The following is a 13,522-nucleotide window of genomic DNA, read 5'->3' as shown; positions in this document are numbered from 1 at the left end:
GGGGGGGGGGGGGGGGGGGGGGGGGGGGGGGCTCTGTGCTGTGTGATTGAATTCCTCTCTTTCCCTCTTCTGTCTGGGCTGAGGTGTGTCTGGCCATCTGCCCTTGGAGCAGAGTGAGAGGTAAGTGTGTGGAAAGATGCAGTCTCACCTTTCTGCCTCCTCAGCAGCACTGTTCAGAACCTGCAGGTCCGACGACATGTTTCAAACACAAAGTGAGGATAAGACAGCAACATAAAACTGCACTTTTCTCAGACACCTGGACTTAAACAACTCTCTGTGTGTTTTGCTCATTGGCATCAGATTATTTCTGCTCTGTTGCTGAGGCTCTCACACATGCACACAACTTCTTGAAAATGCTCCTACATTTCCAGAATGAGCACGAGCATGAACACAAACAAACACATTTTTCACCCTGACCTTTTTCGGAAATGTCTCCTGCCAGTCCCCGAGTAAAACCTCCACAGTCTGTTGAGCTGATTTGTGAACGCAGCCTTAAATATTCTGGAAAATTCAACGTGAGCGAGTGGATGATGATCCTGTGACCGGTGCAGCCTAATGAAAGTGCTTCATTATGTTTTCTGCTGGTCAGTGCGATCTTTCCCGTCCTTTGTTCAAACCGTGAACAGTGAAAATGAAGGCCAACTACACAACTTTATATCACCGAAATAAAAAAATAAAAAAAACACCAGACACCATTTAGAGATATTTCCTAAAACGCAAAATACATTAAACATTTAAAAAAAACAAAACAAAAAAAAAAAACAGACTACCCTCTTAAAATACAACTTTCAGGAGGGCAGTCCTGCATAAAAAAAATCTTTTCAACAACATTTAAAGCAAAATCCATATTTAAGCACGTTGAATGCATGGGACAGGAGAACCAAACAGAAAAGATAAATCTCAACAATAAAGGCAAAAATGTAAAACAAGAACTGACTCATGAAAGATCCGAATATAATCCATCAAAATCTAAACAAAGGTTACAAAACACAGAAGCTCACAGGAATCCATGAGAGGCTACGAAACACAAACGAAGGCACAGACGTGTCACACGCAGCCAATAAGACAGACAGCAGACACAGGTGAGACTCACGCCTCAGGTGAAGAACATCAGGACGATCGAAGTAAACCAAGACTGGAAAAACTGGGGACAAGAACTACAAAATAAAACAGGAATAGACCAAAAAGAGAACTCAAGAATATAACAGTCTCAACACACAGGACAGAGAGGAATCAAGGCATAAAACAGAAAGAGCAGTGAGTCTTGACTTGTCTAACATCTAAACTCTGAAAATATACAAATACCAAACTAAAGCAGAAACGTTTGACGCTGAGCTGCATGGCGTGGTCCTTGCTCGTGAAATAAAGAAAAGCCTGAGGACCGGCTGAGAGCTACAAAAAAACACGGCATCTCCAAAATAAAATAAAATCTTAAAACGCTTTTTGTCCTCACCCAGTGACAAATTAAAAAGCGGCCCACTTAGCAAAAAGCACACAATGACAAAAAGCCTCATTACCCACACCTGATCGATTTTCAGGGAGCCCAAAGGTGATTAACAATCCGATTGGTTAATTAACGTTCTAACCAGATTATCAATCAATGCAGCAGGATCGATGTAAATCAAAGCTTTTGAGGTTTTCTGGACCCACAACAAGCTTTTTCAGATGAGCCAATAAAAAGAGCTGACGTGCCTTTAAAGGGAGATTTAAAGCGTTCTGTAGTTTCTGTAACACACAGAACCTCTGCAGGTTCCCCTCTCATTGACAGGCAGCCACTGAGGATGCGTTTGAGTCAAGGATTCGACTAAATCTGCGTCTGGGGAACCCGACTCCCTGTGATCTCTGTCAGCGACAAAACGCTCCTCAAGTCAATTAAAGATGCAGTCCACTCGAATTAACTTCCGTCCCAAATCAAAAGGATGAAAGACGTTCAATAAAACACCATCAGAGTGTCGGTTCAGTTCGTCCTCTTGTCATTCAACGTGTCGTGTTGAATGATAATCTGCCACAAACGTCACTTTGAAGGTGTCTCACACGAGTCATCTGTGGAGATAAAAAAACATGAATTTCTTGTTTTAAGTGCTGATTAAAAAAAAAAAGAAGCAAATCAACGAGTGGCTCATCGGTTTGAAGAACGAGGACGAACACTTGAATAATCTGCATTGCAAAAGTGTTCAAAAAGCAGAAGCTGTCCTGAAAGGTGAACTTTTGAATCACAATTCAACACTGCAACCTAGAGGCAGACTTCAGCAACAACACGGCCCCCGTTTCCCCCAAATCCAAACAAAGCAACATCACCTCTGTTACCTGTGCAGCGTCTGTCTGTCCGAGTCGAGCACAAAGAAGGAGAGACTTTTCTCATATGAGAACTAATTGAGGAGGAATAAATTACTTATCTAGAATATGAAAGTGTAATTGCAGTGCATAAATACAAACAGCCGGATGTGTTTTTTCTTGAGCTTTCAAATGTAAGTAAGAATAAAGTGTATTTTTAAAGCTCCTTTGAAGAGCAGACGTCTCAATGTGCTTCACAATAAAGGACTGAAATGAGACGTTACAGACAGTTACATAAAATCCAATACAGATCAAACAAAGTCTGAGCACACGAGTCTTCAGCTGCTTTTTAAAAGGGTCCACAGCGGTCACGGCTCTCTGTTCCCGGAGCAGACAGGTTCAAAGTTCAGGTGCTGCAACCTTTAAAAGCACAGTGTCTTTTTTTCTTTTCAGCCTGATGTGCGAGGAGCAACTCGCAGATCCCTGTCCGAGGACCTCAGGGACCTGCTGGTGATATACGGCCTCATGCAGCAGCTCACTGACGTAACCTAGAGACTGACCAAGCGCAGCTCTAAACACAATAACAACCACTTCAAACTGCATTCTGAAACGGATGGGGAGCCAGTGTACAGACATGAGGACGGGTGTGACATGAGACCGTGTAGATCAGTGCTTCTTTACCGGAGTAGCTCTTCTCGTATCATAATCACTGACTATCGCCTTTTTTTTTTTACCGCCACCTGCTGGCATTGAAAGTTATTTCCTCTCACACTTGCAGAACGTACGTGCTGATTGGCTGTCGGCTGTAGTCTTTGCAGTGAGCTCTAGTGCAATTTTTTGGCCCACGACGTGAGGCGACGCCACAGGCTGCTGGTTCTTTACCGTGTGCTTGGCGTGTTCGGGCCTTTAGACATGTAATCAGAGAGTAACAAAAAATCAAGCCTCCATGAAACAAAAGCATGCACGATCCTCTCTACCTCTGCTCATCTCTGGACCCCACAGGTCTGAGTTTAGCTTTGTTCCTTAGACGACAAAATGAGGCGCGGACCCCTCTGTTCACATGCAGGTGCTGACCCATTTGGACCTTTTAAACGTCTCCCGTCTGGGTTTGCACGCCATCCAGGAAACATTTCCACCTTGTTTTTTAAAGTTATACTTCAAACCACGACGCCCTGATTAGACAGGACCGTACATGTGACACGTGACGTAACCCATAACCATAACTACCTGGCGCCTAATAAAGCTTTTAATTAAATCAAAAGCATTGAAAGTGATCTACGGGTCTGTTTTAGTGAATCCCCCCTCTCAGTAAAAAGAACAAACTCGCAGTATTAGTAGTTGTTGTTGAAGAGCTTCATTAACTTCTCCATTAACGTATCGTCTTAATAATCCTTTGCACACGCACTCTCCACGTCTTGTTCTGTACTGCAGTCGTCTGCGGCGAGATTAATGCTGATTGGTTAATGTGACAAACTGGATGTCAGCAGAGTAATGGGAAAATACAAGGCTGATTAAATAAAAGCTCTCCCGCTTTATCTTTTCCCAAATGCTCCCTGTTTTTTTTTTTTCTCTCTGCCTGAATGGCTTTCTAAAATAAAACCTGATATTATTAAACTGATGGCAACATTTGATTTAAAACATGTTGAATTAAGTGTTCTGATATGACTTCCTGTTTCATGATGTCAGTGCCCTTGTGTTCCTCTCGCCTTCTTGTTACATTTAGTTGGAGATGTCTTCTCTATCCATTGTGTGTATTTATAATTTAATTTTCCCAAGTTGAATCTTTAAGTTTCTCTCTTTTATTTTGTACCTTTTTACCCAGTGTTTCATGCTAAGTTTTACTTCCTGTCTTTGTGGGGTTTTTTTCTCGTCTTTGTCAATGTCTTCCCTGGCCTCACTGGCTGCGCTGCGTGTCACCAGTCTCACCTGTGACTGTCATGTGTTTGTGGCTTACACACATTGTCTGACTGTAGACAGTCCCTTCTCTCCGTGCTGCATCCTGTTAGGCCGATATGTGCTCCTGATTCATTCAGAGTGGAGGAGACATCAACAGCTGTTTTAAATAAACCTTATTGTCACATGAAGTGTAAGAGGACGTCAGAGGGAGGGCGCCACACGTGACTCTGAGCTCGTGAGAAGAATGACACCTGGACAGATATCTTGGGGAGGCGTTACATAAGTCAGTGCTGCAGGTTGTTGTGAATAATAAATGAGCTAATCTTGGCGTCATATTCAGGAATGAACATCAGAGGACCTTTTTTCTTTGACCTGAGTCAATGCAGCGATTTCGATAAACAGGCTGATCATTCAGATCAGACGACCATAAGTCACCACGTACAAGCTGCTACTCCCCGTCTGATTCGCTGTAGAGATGATCCCACTCCTTTAAGATACACATTGACTAAAAACATCCAACTGTGACTCCCAAGCAGGTCAAGAGGTGAAGAAAAGTCGCGTATAAAAGCCGGGTTGTGCTCGGGGGCCGACCGTGTCTTCAGGCAGGTGCTCCAGCAGGTGAGTGGAAACACAAACATTTAGAAACAGATGGTGCAAACACACTGACCTTCTGCAGCGTGGAGGCCCAAGCTGTTTTTTACAGTAAGCACAACGAGGTGATAATACTTTTAGATTTTTCACTAGTTTATAATTGTGTTTCAGTTTGACTGTTTGTTCTCAGTTTCAGCTGAGTTTGAATCCATTCTGGGTTTTTTGTAAATACTTTGTTTTAAATCATTCGAGAATGTTCAGTTTGTATTTTTATTTTTTACGTTTTGGATTTGTTTTTTGTAATTTGGTTGAAAAACTTGAATGACAACGTGTGAAAGAGCTTCACAAAGCTTGAGAAAAATTCACATTTTGGAAAAACTTTTTTAAAACAAACTTACAAAGTGTGAAACTGTTTTTTCACAACCGCTGAGACAAACTGGAAAAGTGGCAGAACATTTTGACCAACAAGCGACTGAATGTTTGGTTTATAAAACATTGATAATCAGTATTTGAATCAAGAGAAACTTGCAGTAATTAAGAACAATTCCTTATTTAACAATTTATGAAATAAAAAGTCTTTGGGGATTAGACTCCATCATGACAACTTCCTGCACTCAGAGGCCGACTGCAGGTTAGATACTGCAGGTTAGATACCCCCCTATGGAGTCTAGACCCTGGTGGTGGTGATATTCAGGATGTGATGAGGAGCGGGTTTCTGAACTCTGCTGAGCTGGAATGTAGGCGGTGAAGAGTCAACGCCCCAAATCAGATGATCACCAGAGCAGGGAGACGGAGGAAGTGGTAGAGAGGAAGGGGTTTTAAGTTTGATGAAGAAACTGAACACGTGTGAGAGAATATCACCAGTTGTCCTGCTTGGACTTAAACTGAGCTCCATTTTTTCTTTTACTAAATGACCTCTCACTTCCTACTTTTCTTTTCCGTCATGATTTTGTCATTTTCAAATTTATTTTGGAGACTGCTAAAAGGGTTTTGCTTTCATCATTGTGCTTTATAAGATATGGAAACGTTTTCCATATTGTGTATTTGTCTTAAGCTTTACACAAGTGTTTCACATTTCGTAACTACGAAGGAAAACCATCCAGAGAAGACACACAAGTCAGGACAGTGTGTGACCTGCGGTGTAGAAGCACTCTGAGTCATCAGATGGTTAGAAAAGCATGACAAAAGCTCCAGTTTTCCATGTGTGACTGTATATTTGATTTGATTTCTTAGCTCAAGGATCATCAGCAGACCTTTAGTCCAGGATGCACATCTCTCTGACTTTGTGTGCGTTCCTCACGCTCGTCTTTTCTGCTCATGCAGATGTTGTGGAACGGTTTGAGGTGTGTTTCTTCACTTTCTTTAAAACTTTCTGGGACATGTGTAGTTACACGGTTCACTCGGGGTTCAGTGTTATGTGATTATTTTCATTCCAGGATGTACCAGAATGCATGGAGTACTTCTACAAAGAGAAGGTACCCGAGTGGGGGGCTTCTACACCCGGTGCTGCCCGTCTCTGTCAGCGCTTTGTCAACAGGTACAGAAAAAAGGGTCTGACATGGGATAAAAAAAAAAGAACAGCCAACTGAACCAGGCTGTGTCTCTGTTTGTGGTGCGAGAACAAAACTTATCAGAATCCAGGATCAAAATCCTCTTCCCCATGTTCCTCTAACATGAGTCTCTAGTCTGTCTACAAACCCCTCAATGATGAGAAAACTCCATCCTCTCCGTCTTTAGCCTGCTCCACTTTTAAGAAAATGTGTGTTCAAACAGGCTGTTTGGAGATTTTCCCTTCATGACATCACAAAGGGCAGTAGCCCCTCCCCCAGGTGGGTGACACTCCCACAGCTAGGTGTTTGTTCTGCCCTCTGAGTCTGCCTTCTCACCGTAAACAAGAGGACATGGAGCCAGAAAGCAGCGAGTACACCCGAGCCCTTCCAGAGAGGGGGCGTGGTCAGACACAGCTCATTTACATATTTAAAGCGACAGACACAGAAACAGCCTGTTCTGAGCAGGGCTGAAATAGAGGGGTTTATAGACATGATCAAATACAGGATCAGAGTGGATTTACAACAACACACTTCACACACGTTTTAGTGACGTCTGAGACAAATTCAAACTGGTTGATAAGTCAAATAATGTTTGTCCTTTAACAGACTTGCTCCTCAGCCTTTTTGTAAGTACACACAGAGACTACAGAGCTGCAGCAGAACCACCACAGCACCTTCAAGCTGAAAATTGTAAAGTTTCCAGCTTTAAACCCACATCAGCTCCAGCTCTCCGTACGTCATTAGTTTGTCTGACAGTTTCCAGCGTGGCGGCTGTCGCAGAAAAAAAAACCAAAGCCCCCTGCAGGAACAGATACTTCAATTTACATTCACAGTTCATGGCTGTAGCATGCCTCCACTTCTTATCTACAAACAACTAAAGTGAATCTTTGCACCACTAGGTACCACTTTGCCACACTGTACGACACCATCCATCGCATCGCTGTTTACTCCGCTTATCAGTTCCAGCCCAGTAATGGAGGAGGCCGAGAGAGACGATGGTTTGTGGAGCCTCAGGTTGGTTTTTATAGGTCCAATTTATGCTGATTATGAGCATCGACAGTTTTGATCAGCAAAAATCCTCCATTCTGACTTTGTGATGTGTCTTATAGCTGGTTAACATGTCATGGCAAGCAGAAATGAAGGATAGCTACTGGCTGAGCAAAGACCACCCTGGGGTCTACCAAGGAGAGAAACAGGCTCTGGATGAGGACTTCAAATACACTGGCTACGATCGAGGTCACCTCAACCCCAACGGACACCATGCAGGTAGTTAAAAGTTGGTGTTGTTTCAGTGTGAGGTCAGCAGGTGGCAGTAGCAGCATAGTACACACTTCTATTAACCAGCACTCTCACAAAAAGGCTTCCTTTGTCCAGTAGCAGGGCCCCTTGAAAGAGTTGTCACCATACTGCTTTGATGTAATATAGCAGTAGTACTAGTTCTTGCATATTAATCTGTTTTCCTCTCTTTCAGTCCCAAGCCGAAACGCCACTTTCACGCTGACCAACGTGGTTCCTCAGAACCCAAAGCTGAACCAGAACTCCTGGAACAAGTATGAGTCCAAGCTCACCGTCCTCTTCAAGGAAAAATGCTCCAAGGCCTACGTGCTGGTTGGTGCCATTCCCTCAGAAGACAACTGGATCATTAAAAACAATGTGAAGCGGGTCAACATCCCCGACTACCTGTGGAATGCCTACTGCTGTGTGGACAACAACGACAGACCCGTTCAGAGCGGAGCGGCGAGGGCCAGGAACACGGAGGAGAACAAGGTGGAGGAGATGTCTTTGGAGGAAGTGGGAGAATTCCTCCAGCAGTTCTCCAATCAACCAGTAGGGGAGCTGTTTCACAACAACTGCAAGGCATAAAGAGATAATAAAAAGATGTGAAGATGAAGAACTAATAATCAGTGTCATTACTCTTAAATGTCACATCAGATTTGATAACTTTGGAATCATAGATTAACAGAAGTCCTTCTTTTTAAAGTGACACCAGCCAAATGAACTCAAGGTTTTAAACTGAAAGCAGAAAAGAGTAAATCACATCAGTAAGGTAGTGGCTTATCCTTTTCTTATTGGATTCATGCTGCTTTTTTTTTTAAATCAGGTATCGATGATAAAAGTTAGTCAAAACAAAACAAGAAGAGGCGTTACGTCTTGATGGTCAATCCTTGAAACTGTGGATTTTTGCAAACGATTTATATTTTCTATATATTTGTATTTCTTTAGTTAGTTTTGTAAACATGTTTAATTTAGTTCTGCTTGTCATGTGACCCCCAGATAAAATACAACAAGGCTCGTTTGAGCTTTCCACATACAGTGTAATTATCCACACGACACAAAGAGGACATTTATCTGTTGTCATGTCAACTATAAGTAATAAAGTTCATTTAGCCGACTTGACTCTTCACTTTACATCTGTGAATGTTCTTGTTACTCTGAAGTCAGCTGATAAACTTTCTTTTCTAACAGCAGATCTGAAGGACAATAAACAGTGTCTGTGCAGTTTTGCATGTGACTTGTCTGAGTGTCGTTGCCGTACGTGTACCTATGTTGCACATGTCTCTGGTTGAACACAGAGCAGACGTCTCTTAGATAAGATCAGGCATTTCATGGAAGGAAGAAGTTTTCACAGAGGCACTTTTTATTTTTTGTATTGGCTGCTAAAACCACCGCAGTGAAGTGACAAAAAAACAAAAGAGGGCGAGCTGGTTGACTGCTGCTGCTGGGATGCAACCGGGGACTTGATAAACCCCGGATGGGTCACCTGGGAGAGGGGGTCTGATGTTAAAAGATCCAAAACCACCAGTGACCCCAGAATCATCACTGATGACGCATCCCAGCACATCCTGGAGTCGTATCGAGCAACCTGTTTATTTAGAAGACGTGTTTTAAACTCACAGGCTGCAGATTGACGGATGTGCAGATCCTAAATAAAAGAAGCAAAGCAAAAAAATCTGATGGTTAGAGACAAAGTCAGCCAGGCCTTACACAGAAAGAAATTCTTTGAATCAGCCACTTCAGTGGGTGCAAAGCATCTTGAACTGTTCATGCTGCTGAAGCTCCCTGTTATCTTTTATTTCTACACATTTGTGTACATTTTGATTTCTGAATCTAAATCATGTTTTTTTTGTTACATTATTTATGTTGTCATGTTGTTGTTTATTCTGTACTCTGCAAAAAAAAATAAAAAAAATAAAATGTGTGACTGTGTAGATTAAGAGAAGCCCTTCTTTATAAAGTGACACCAGTCAAATGAACTCGAGGTTTTAAACTGAAATCATAAAAGAGTAAATGACATCAGTAAGGTTGTTGCTTCTTTTGGTCATTCTTTAATAACATTTTTAATAAAAATTCATTAAAGTTAGTTACAAAAAGAGAAGAGGCGATACTTCTTGAAGGTCAATCTATGAACATGTTGCACATTTTTTCAAACTACAGATACGTTTTCTATATACATTTTCTTTAGTTAGTTTTGTAAACATGTTACATCACAGCCTCTGTCGCCAATGTGTGAAGTTTTTGACAATGTTGGCCAGAAATTAGCCAATGATATTTCTGCGGCTTAAAAGCGCTGAGTTGTCAGCAGATACAGAAGGCACTAGAAAAGATATTAACCTTGAAGCACACACACTCTGTCTCAGGACCATCAGCAGACCTTTAGTCCAGGATGCAGATCGCGCTGAGTTTGTGTGCGTTCCTCTCGCTCTACTTCTCTGCTCATACTACAGTTGTGGAAAAGTTTCAGGTTGGTTTCTTCAGTTTCTTTAAAGTAAACTTCAGTTTCATGTGTAGTTACAAGGTTCACTCTGGGTTCTGTGTTATGTGATTATTTTCATTCCAGGATGTACCAGAATGCATGGCGTACTTCTACAAAGAGAAGGTGCCTGAGTTTGGGGCTTCTAAACCCGGTGTTGTACGAATCTGTCAGCGCTATGCCAACAGGTAAAGACAAAAGGGTCTGAACATGGTTTATAAATGTCTTTGGGTACAATTGGCTATATTAAAGAAAAAGTCACATTCAAAGCATATAAGGATTTCACTGAACTATGGGAAGACCTGATTATCAGTTGTTTCAGACATATTCCGGTCAAGTAGCAAAACATCACTCACTAATCTGGTTATTTAAGTTCTTACATGAACATCCTCACTCTTGAGAAGTTGCCGAGTCATTTTAAGGCTGTTTCACCCACAGCACCAAGTCCACAGAATAGCCTTCAGAATTTAAATTGTTGGTATTTATCAGTGACTATACAGAAGATCAGAGATCTCCTTGACAAGAGAAACCAGGCCGTGAACAGCAGCCAGTCACAGTTTGAACAGACTTTCAGCAAGTTCAGACAGAGACTACAGGGCTGCAGCAGATCCACCAGAGCAGCTTCAAGAGGCAAAATAATGTTTGCAGCTTCTTCTGTGAAAACGGCAACATCCTGGAACTTACAGCAAACTTCAGCACTTTTAAGAGAGCTACTAAATCCTGCTTAGTTCAGCAACACTATTAATCTCATGTCAAACTGTTTGTGGTTATGTCACTTCTGAATATGTTTCACATGACTGTTTTCATCTTTTATTCACACTAAAGCTCTTCAAGGGACGGGGGATGCAAATTAGCTCTCACTATAATCACCATGATACTTGCATTGGCTGAGTTTGTCAATTTATTTTGTATTCGTCCCTTTCTATCAAATAACCCTGAAAAAAAAAGGACTCAAAATAAATTATGAATTTTAAGAGCAGCTGTGTTGCAGCATGTCTCCACTGCTTAACAACAAACGACCAAAGTGAATCTTTGCACCACTAGTTACCACTTTGCCACACTGTACGACACCATCCATCGTATCGCTGTCTACTCCGCTTATCAGTTCCAGCCCAGTAATAAAGGAGGCCGACACAAAAAGTGGATGGTGGAGCCTCAGGTTGGTTTTTATAGTTTATACTGATTATGTGTATCGACACAATTTATGTGATCCAAATCATCAGCTAGTATGAAAAGTTCACTGACGCCTGTAAAAATAAATCAACCATTCAGAGTTTGTGTCTTATAGCTTGTAAACAGAGACTGGTCAGCAAAGATGATGACAAGCTACATGCTGAAAAGAAAACACCCTTGGGTCTACCAAGGAGAGAAACAGGCTCTGAATGAGGACTACAAAGGCTCTGGCTACGATCGAGGTCACCTCAACCCCAACGGACACCATGATGATGCAGGTAGTTAAAAGTTGGTGTTGTTTCAGAGTGAGGTCAGCAGGTGGCAGTAGCAGCATAGTGCACACCTCTATTAACCAGCGCTTTCACAAAAAGGCTTCCTTTGTCCAGTAGCAGGGCCCCTTGAAAGAGTTGTCACCATACTGCTTTGATGTAATATAGCAGTAGTACTAGTTCTTGCATATTAATCTGTTTTTCTCTCTTTCAGACAGCCGAGTCGCCACTTTCACGCTGACCAACGTGGTTCCTCAGAACCCAAAGCTGAACCAGAACTCCTGGAATGAGTATGAGTCCAAGCTCACCGTACTCTTCAAAAAACAATGCTCCAAGGCCTACGTGCTGGTTGGCGCCATTCCCTCAGCAAACAACTGGATCATTAAAAACAATGTGAAGCGGGTCAACATCCCCGACTACCTGTGGAATGCCTACTGCTGTGTGGACAACAACGACAGACCCGTTCTGAGCGGAGGTGCGACAGCCAAGAACACGGAGGACAAGGTGGAGGAGATGTCTTTGGACAAAGTGGGAAAATTCCTCCAGAAGGAGCTGTTTCACAACAACTGCAAGGCATAAAGAGATAATAAAAAGATGTGAAGATGAAGAACTAATAATCAGTGTCATTACTCTTAAATGTGTTTAAGATTATAGATTTATAGATTCAAGTCTGGTGATTACTTTAACTTAACACTGTTATTGTCATGGAGCATGTTATCATGAACCACACCATGACATAAAATAAAGTGACTGTTCAAGTTTTCTACTTGATTCTAATCTGTACATGACAGTCAGTGAAACTATCCCCCAAACAAACATAATGAATATAATCATAATGATAAATACAGCCTGAATCACCTTTAAAGTAATAAAGCATGAAAACATGTGTTGGCTAAATGATGACAAAGGAAATGAAGTGTTCTGGTTCCAAGCTCGTACACAAGCAGTCTTCAGTTTTTGAGGAAGCATCAAAGCCCACATTTCTTTTTTTAAGTCAAGTAATATAATGGTTCTTAATTCAAACTTCCATTCCCTTTAATAATAATGACATGTTGTTTATAACACACTTCACACAGTGCTGTTGTGGGGCCTGCAACTATACAAGTTATCGCTTTTCAACCTGTCACATCTGTGCCATCGACAGTTAATATAACCATACCCTTATAACCCGAGTGACCAACTGTTACACTGTTTGACATCAGACAGTATAACAATAGAGGGACGAATGCAAAGTAGAGACACAAATCTGTAAGAGCGTGAGAGTTACAACCCGAAAAACAACCTGACTGACTATGAGCCATGATAGAGATCAGACTTCTGATCTAAACGCTGGAGACGAGACGAGTGAATACCAAAGTGAGGAAGCAGATATGAAGTAGCTGCATGTCACAGCTGCTATTGAAGCTGTTTTTAAAATCAATTTCAAAGAACCAGTGTGACCCCCCGACGGTTTATTTAATAACCTTTCGGTGAAATATATTGGCCTTAAAGAGGACATGTTATAATCCTTGCCACACACACACACACACACCTACACTCACAACCCCTGCCAGGATTCGTTTTTTCAATTAGATCTAGTGGCAGATATATCTATTCCATATCTGCCTCTGGGGAAACCACTAGAGAAAGGTTTTCTAATCTAAAGCTTTTCCGCTGTCATTCATTTCTGGTTTCTCATCATGGACCTAATGATGACCATCCTGACACGTGTTACAGCTGTACAATGGGCCCCATTTGAACTGAAATATATCTATGAGTTGAGACATCTTACTGACTTGCACTGTACCTCTCGTGCGTCTAACGACTTTGACCACGTTTATGGAAAACAATGTGTTAACTTTTCCTGCTTCGGCGTTCCGACCGTGGTCAGAGCGCACAGGGGAGACTCTGCTCCAGGACCAACTTCAGGGTTAACCCCCGTCACTCAGCCAACTTAATTGAGTTGGATAAATACAAATTAACAAAGTTATGTTCAGCTAACTTAAGTGAGTTAGATAAATACAAAATAACACAGTCAC

General features: G+C 41.9%; 2 protein-coding genes across 3 annotated transcripts; both read left to right on the top strand.

The window, feature by feature from the left end:
* Positions 1–4,193: 4,193 nt before the first annotated feature.
* On the top strand, positions 4,194–8,179 carry LOC306830098 (endonuclease domain-containing 1 protein-like). Of its 2 annotated transcripts, none has more exons than XM_079353353.1 (7): positions 4,194–4,453; positions 4,707–4,788; positions 5,995–6,104; positions 6,198–6,298; positions 7,211–7,325; positions 7,421–7,577; positions 7,783–8,179. In XM_079353353.1, the coding sequence occupies exons 3-7, from the start codon at positions 6,027–6,029 to the stop codon at positions 8,172–8,174; spliced, it is 843 nt and encodes a 280-aa protein (XP_079209479.1). In that variant the 5' UTR covers positions 4,194–4,453; positions 4,707–4,788; positions 5,995–6,026; the 3' UTR covers positions 8,175–8,179. The 2 variants fall into 2 exon arrangements, with proteins under 2 accessions (XP_079209479.1, XP_079209478.1); XM_079353352.1 differs by having other exon boundaries at positions 4,704–4,788.
* Positions 8,180–9,946: 1,767 nt separating this feature from the next.
* Positions 9,947–12,083, top strand: LOC306829923 (endonuclease domain-containing 1 protein-like; the record flags this gene model as incomplete). Its single annotated transcript, XM_079353141.1, has 5 exons — positions 9,947–10,053; positions 10,150–10,250; positions 11,107–11,221; positions 11,351–11,513; positions 11,719–12,083. Exons 1-5 carry the CDS (start codon positions 9,976–9,978, stop codon positions 12,081–12,083), a joined length of 822 nt encoding a protein of 273 aa, XP_079209267.1. The 5' UTR covers positions 9,947–9,975.
* Between the last annotated feature and the right edge of the window lie 1,439 nt (positions 12,084–13,522).

Source organism: Symphodus melops (assembly GCF_947650265.1).
Source record: "Symphodus melops genome assembly, chromosome: 10".
NCBI classification, from domain to species: domain Eukaryota; kingdom Metazoa; phylum Chordata; class Actinopteri; order Labriformes; family Labridae; genus Symphodus; species Symphodus melops.
This window is presented reverse-complemented; position numbering and strand designations above follow the sequence as displayed.

Excerpts from the sequence above, each read along its gene's own strand:
- LOC306830098 (XM_079353353.1), top strand. The coding sequence starts at position 6,027 with ATGCACATCTCTCTGACTTTGTGTGCGTTCCTCACGCTCGTCTTTTCT. Across the intron at positions 6,105-6,197 it reads ATGTTGTGGAACGGTTTGAG|GATGTACCAGAATGCATGGA; the intron begins GTGTGTTTCTTC and ends TTTTCATTCCAG. Across the intron at positions 7,578-7,782 it reads CCCCAACGGACACCATGCAG|TCCCAAGCCGAAACGCCACT; the intron begins GTAGTTAAAAGT and ends CCTCTCTTTCAG.